Source organism: Thunnus maccoyii, chromosome 14, assembly GCF_910596095.1.
Source record: "Thunnus maccoyii chromosome 14, fThuMac1.1, whole genome shotgun sequence".
Taxonomy (NCBI): Eukaryota; Metazoa; Chordata; class Actinopteri; order Scombriformes; family Scombridae; genus Thunnus; species Thunnus maccoyii.
The window spans coordinates 12,735,294-12,741,940 of NC_056546.1; the positions used below are offsets into that span (position 1 = coordinate 12,735,294).

At 40.9% G+C, this 6,647-nt stretch overlaps 1 protein-coding gene across 1 annotated transcript; it reads left to right on the plus strand.

Annotated features, from left to right (window-relative positions):
- The first annotated feature begins 1,153 nt into the window (after nt 1-1,153).
- Nucleotides 1,154-6,164, plus strand: LOC121911899 (G-protein coupled receptor 26-like). Its single transcript, XM_042433835.1, has 3 exons — nt 1,154-3,260; nt 4,077-4,190; nt 5,208-6,164. Exons 1-3 carry the CDS (start codon nt 2,590-2,592, stop codon nt 5,488-5,490), a joined length of 1,068 nt encoding a protein of 355 aa, XP_042289769.1. The 5' UTR covers nt 1,154-2,589; the 3' UTR covers nt 5,491-6,164.
- Nucleotides 6,165-6,647: the final 483 nt, after the last annotated feature.

The window sequence follows — 6,647 nt, forward strand, 5'->3', positions numbered from 1 at the left end:
TCTCTTTTCCTGGTGGCTGGACTCTGGTGAAATCTCTTTCATTTAAACACTATAGATCACACCCATGCTTTTAATTTTGGTCCTGGAACTAATCTGAACTAAATGATTTTTTTTGCAAATGAGTCATTTTAACTGGGGGGGTGGGGGGTGGGGTCGGGGTCTCATTGAGCATGTTAATTGAAATTTTCAAAGATCTCAGATGTATGGTGGTCTGTGACAGTGGCAAATGAGTCTATTCTGTATTCAAAGAGTAGGTGAAACTAGAAACTGCTACATGACTAATATAATATAAGGGTCATATATCACAGTTGTCACATGAAAAGGCTCAGGCTGTAGATTCAATCAGATGGCTTGGACAGAGAAAAGTTGATGCTGTTTTGTTTGCACTGTGGCTCCCACCACCCAAAGTACATTATAGTGAATCCAGATAGACAGACAATCCTCTGCCATCAGCAGGATGATCAGCAGACACTCTGCCTCAGACACGACACCAGACATGAATCTATGAGGAAGCTTAGCCACAGTAGCTAGGAAGGTAATAGGAAGAAGACTCAGAGATTGATCAATGACAAGAAAAAAGGGATTTATTTAGACTGTTTAACCCCAAAACAATGAGATGAAAACAACAATAAAATCAAATTTAACTTAATTTGGCTTAACACACTTGGCTGTATCACATGCACACAGCTACACAAATATCCTTCTTTCTTCCTTCTCTGCTCTCTGTTCTCCCCTAACAAACACCAATTCCCCCTTTATAACAGTTAAACGACCATGTTACTTGTATCAGTCCACACTGTCCGCATAAACAAATACTTTACACATTCCTTACTATAAGCCAAAAGAAAAAAGCAGAAATCATGCAAATTCTAAACAAGCAAGGTAAGAAATACAGTACATACAAGTGTAATAAAGTCAAAATGTGTGGTCTCACCCACTTTGTCACAGGATCAAATAATAGTTTGTTACTGGAGCACTAAATCTAGGAGTCCACTGCATCTTCTCTTGAATCACAGAAAAATATACGTATTATTGTCTCTTGTGAATGTATCCTGTCTACCATAAAAAACACATGTGTATGTATTTTCTAAAGGTGTTCACCATGCAGAACAGTCATCAATACTACCACATATTGTGTCTGACACATATTGTGTCTGACACAATATGTGTCAGACACAATATGTGGGAAATTTAACTGTAAAACCACCAACTACATGAACTACTGCAGAGACTATTGCAGCATAACCTGTATTCCTTCTGAAATGTTTTTTTTTAGTTGGTTGTTAACTGAACTGAAAGGAGGACACAATTTGAATATTTAATTCTTCTGAGCAAAACTGAAGCTCTACTTGCTATTGCACACAGGGCACACGTTCAAAAAGGGGGGAATCATGCTATCTTTATAGAGCATCAACCTTTGGAAACCGGTGTTTACTTATAAGCAAGGTCACTGAATGGTTGGCAGTGAACTACACAGCCACAGAGCCATATGATTCATTTATTTACGACCTTATGACCCCTACTGACCTTTCCCCTTGTGTGCACTCCTGCAAAAAAATGACAGTTGGTCATTGTTATTCCACTTGTACACATGCTCCTGGCAAACACACACTCACATCAGCATATTTTCAGGTCATGGTCCACTGAAAACACAGTCTGCCCTCCCTATAGGCTGGAGGCTGTACGCATACAGTGTTACATATGGTGCTGCTGTATTGTGGACTAATAATATGGAGGAGTTAAGCTTCACTAACTGCATTAAAAGCGCCATATAAGGCTTTAAACACTGCACCGATGAAGCTCTGTCTCCATTGTGTCGCACTGATATCTGAGCTGTGGATTGAACTGAAGTGTTTTCTGCTAATAGATTTTAATTAAAAAAAAAAAAAAAAGTGACGATGGTGATGTGATTCAATCAATTCAGGCACTGACTCCTCATTAATTGACGAATCACACTGTTTGGTTTTAATATTCACAAACTTGATCAACGTATGCATTAATGGCACAAAACATCTCATTACCAAAACTGCTCTGTTCAACGTGACGCTCGTGACATCAGCGTTATCACCAGCCACGCAATCGTGCGTCTGCTTCTATTTTTACACAAAAAAGCTATTTTTGAACTGTGGTGCACCGCCGTTCATCAGACTCTGGCAGATGAGACAATATAAGTAGCAACAGAGATCGAAAGCGTGAAGTATTTTTATGTCCTTTTCAAAGCTGCCCATCATGTCAATGCGCAATTGCGCAGCCAAGAACCTCTGAGCGGTGAGTAGCAGGAGAAGGGTGCTTGAAAACTACCGCAGCGCCGCACGGGAGGAATGCTCCAGCTGTGACCCAATTCCCATGAAACGCACTTCCAAATTTCCTCATAATAATCAGGTGAGCATCCTCTCTATGAATCCCCTGCGATCCAATCGTAACCGCTGGAGAGACTGCTGCGTTTATTGAAGATATTTGGAGCCTGGGGAGGGTAAGCATGACAATGTACTGGACGCATATATGTTGTGACTGCAACTCACGATGACCGTCTGCATCAGGACTGTGGATGCACTCATCAAAAGTTTGGATATTTAAGAGGGGGGCACCATGCACGCAGCGGACATAGTTGCTTCCGTGTTGGTTTTAGGGATTATTGTCGTGTCGCTGCTGTCCAACGTTGTGGTGCTGATCTGCTTTCTGTACAACCCGGAGATCCGCAAACAGGTACCCGGTCTTTTCATTCTCAACTTGACGTTTTGCAACCTCTTGCTGAGCGTGTCCAACATGCCACTAACTCTGGTCGGGCTCATCACCACGGGCTACCCCGGAGGCAGCGGCTTCTGTCAAATTGTTGGTTTCCTCGACACTTTTCTCACCACAAACTCCATGCTCAGCATGGCAGCACTCAGCATCGATAGATGGGTGGCGGTGGTGTTCCCACTGAGCTACCACTCAAAAATACGGCACCGGGATGCAGTGATAGCGCTGGGATACACGTGGATACACTCACTTTGCTTCTCCACAGTGGCCACTTGTCGCTCCTGGGTCGGGTACAACCACCTTTACGCGTCGTGCACCCTTTGCAATGTGAGGGCGACGGGATCCGGCACGCAGTTCATCATCTTCAGCGTGGCTTTGCACTCTCTCACGTTCCTCCTCACACTTATCGTGATGTGTGTAACGTATCTGAAAGTGCTGAAAGTTGCGAGGTTTCACTGTAAACGCATCGACGTGATCACCATGCAGACGTTGATGCTGCTTGTGGATATTCACCCCAGGTAAACGATAGTCAGAGGTGCATTAGGTCTAATCCGTTTGTCCTTTTAATGCAGTTGTCTTTCATTGAAATGTCTGTCTGTTCCCTTTCATTTTGTCCAGTATGTGAAGCATACTCCACCAATACTTGCTCTTTTCCTTATTCTTGCAGTGCTGAAAGGCTTCATTTATTAATTGATTTGTTGTTTTTATTTTAATAATGACTGTACATATTTATCAACCAAAAATGCAGATGATGATTTATTGATGATTTATAGCATTTTAAAGAAAATATCTTTTGGATTTTGGACTGTTGCTTTAAAAAAAAACAATTTGAAATCATCTTGGGCTTTGTCAAACCATTAATCTAAATTTTTGGCAATGAAAATTGACAATGGAAATAGCTGTTTGTTGCAGCTCTGTTTTATATAATGAAAAGTGTGTGAACTAACTGAAAAGATGCAGCATATACAGATTAGGCAAAACTTTCTGGGGCTGCACAAATGAGTACAAAAGTTATCAATCCTTTATCAATCAGTCATTTACATTGCTACCCATCACTACTTGTTATTAAGGTCAGCAACTGTCTCTCATTTTTTCCTTTCCATCATTTGACATCCACTCTGATCTCTGGTCAAACAATTCAACTTTGAATTGCTGTAATTTGCATAATGACATCTGTACAGTGTGAAATTTCTCCAATTTAAGCGATAGAAGCGCACGGTTCACTGCATTCCTCTTGTCCATCCCACACGCTTTCTCCACGGACTGCTTCATTATGTCCGCGTGTCTGTGATCATGCCTCCTGGGTAGATAATGGTACCTGTGTGCTTTGGCAGTGTGCGCCAGAAATGCTTGGATGAACAGAAGCGTAGGAGGCAGAGGGCCACCAAGAAGATCAGTACATTCATCGGCACATTTGTGGTATGCTTCACCCCTTATGTCATTACAAGGTGAGCACAGATTTATGATTTACTGTTTTGTGTGTGTGTGTGTGTGTGTGAGAGAGAGAGAGAGAGAGAGAGAGAGAGAATGCAAAAATGTGAGGTATTTAATGCCATGTACCTATCAAAACATTTCAAGGTTTCCTGTCTTTTGAATTAAAAGATGAAACAGCCCACTTAACTACAGTTGAATTCTGTACATTTTGTCTTTGTTCAGCAATAGAGAAAAGTTTTAAATTAGCTTGTCCGTTCAGCTTAATTTGTAGAACAAATCTCCCAAGAATTAATCGATTTGACAGTGTTTCTGGGTTTTTCAGTTACCTTGTTGTGGTTGCTAATGTGGCTTATCGTCTGAATACAGATGGCGATAATTATTTTCAATGTTGTCTCGCTATCTCACATTTTTAACTGCTTCCTTTTTCAGAATGTCATAGCTTATTGGTTCTACACACATTTCTAATCCTTGTCACCAAGCCTCCACAACTGGGGAAGATGAGAGGGAGAGAGAAACAGAGGAAGAGAGAGATAGAAAATGAGTCAGTGATCGTATCACTGGCTGTCATTAGTATTAGCCCCAGTATTAGTGGCGGCAACCTGCCAAAAGCTGCTAGATTTGTGGAATGGAAAGAGAAGGGAAGCACATTAGAAGCCGTTTGGTGGTGAGACATGTAAGACTTAAGGAGATCACACTAATTAAGAAGACAGATTACCAACAAAACAATGCTCAATAATAAATGGCTATAATTTGATTTATTAGGACAAAATAGGCACTGGATGTATCGTAAAATTATTTTAATCTGCAAGAAGCAGCAAAAATTACACCCATCAGTTCACATTCCCCAACTCAGTGATGACATTTCAGTGACATTTTCACAATATTAAAGCACTGGGGGATATTCATTTGCTTTAGATGTCTTCCACTCCAGTTGCACTGATCTAAGAATTGGCTCAATTGCTGCACTGCTGCATTATTTTTCTCATTGTGTGTGACTTTTTTTTTTTTTTTTTTTGCTTTATTTGAGTTAGAATTGTAGAGCTCTTCTCCCCAGGACCCATAAACCCTCACTGGGGCGTGCTATCCAAATGTTTGGCCTACAGCAAGGCAGCAAGCGACCCGTTTGTCTACTCGCTGCTCCGTCACCAGTACAGGAAGACCTGCAGCTTCCTGGCTAACAAAGTCCTCAAGAGGAGTCCGCTCAACTCCTCCTCCCTCAGGATGGAGAGCAGCATAAGGAGAAGCGATGCCAACTCCAACGCCACTAACAACATCCAACCACCTTCTAATGCTAACAAGCCGCTCAGCCAGTGAAGGTCATCACCTGCAGAGACAAGGAGGGTATTTTTTCCCCAACTGAAAGTGTCTTGGATTTGACATCTTACTTCGAGGTATACACTCATGAGACGAGGGGTATGACAGTATATTGACCTCTCTGTGATGGTGTAACGTCAGAGCTTGTCGCCTAATTACTCGTTAAAGAAGAATAGAACGACCACTTTTGTAGGTTGTGTATGTAAGTTGTATGGCATTAAGTATTTCAGTACAAGTATAACACTGTCTTTTTTCTGCAAAGAGTGACAGTCTCCAATGAGATTAATGAATTTTGTAGCATACTGGTAGATTTGTGTCAAATAACATCATTTTGGTGGTTAAGTTGTTAGCAGTCGTTAAAGGCACAATCTTTGATCCAAATGCCCCACCTCTAAAATCACAACACAGGGAACGTGCTATCACTCCCAAATTGACAAGTTAACAACTAAACCTTAAGTATTAATGATTTCTGATGCAGTTTACAGGACCGATGTGTAAGATTTAGTGGCATCTAACAGTGATGTTGCAGATTGCAACCAAATGAATACCCCTCCCCTCACCCTCCCCTTCCATGCATGTAGGAGAACCTACGGTGGCCACAAAACTGGCCAAAAAATGCGACAAAGCCCTCTCTAGAGCCACTGTTTGGTTTGTCTGTTCTGGGCTACTGTAGAAACATGGCGGTGCAACATGGCGGGCTCTGTGAAAGAGGACCCGCTCCCTTTGTAGATATAAAGGGCTCATTCTAAGATAATGAAAACACAATGATTCTTATTTTCAGGTGATTATACACTAATTAAAATATTAGTTATGAATATTATATTCCATTTCTGCCAAGTCCATTCCACTAGATGCCACTAAATTCTACACATTGGTCCTTTAAGGTTTGGTCAAATCAGTAATGTATAAACATAAGAATAAAACTAAACACAGATTGGTAGATGTCTTTTCATTACCTCAGTCATATATATACTATATATATATGACAGAAACTGCAAATTATATGGTCTCAAAAATCACTTATTGGACCTTTTAAATATAAGGAGTTTTACTTCCCACTTGAACTGAACGACAGAATTTTGTCAGTAAAGTTGAAGCATATAACCTCGGACCTCAAAGATGATTCTCTAGCTGTATAAAGTACTGTATGTGTTCAA

What these genes read in the sequence shown, in the direction of transcription:
- LOC121911899 (XM_042433835.1), top strand. Translation starts at nt 2,590, where the DNA reads ATGCACGCAGCGGACATAGTTGCTTCCGTGTTGGTTTTAGGGATTATT. An exon ending in CTTGTGGATATTCACCCCAG is followed by an intron (nt 3,261 to 4,076) that starts GTAAACGATAGT and finishes GTGCTTTGGCAG; the next exon opens with TGTGCGCCAGAAATGCTTGG. An exon ending in ACCCCTTATGTCATTACAAG is followed by an intron (nt 4,191 to 5,207) that starts GTGAGCACAGAT and finishes TATTTGAGTTAG; the next exon opens with AATTGTAGAGCTCTTCTCCC.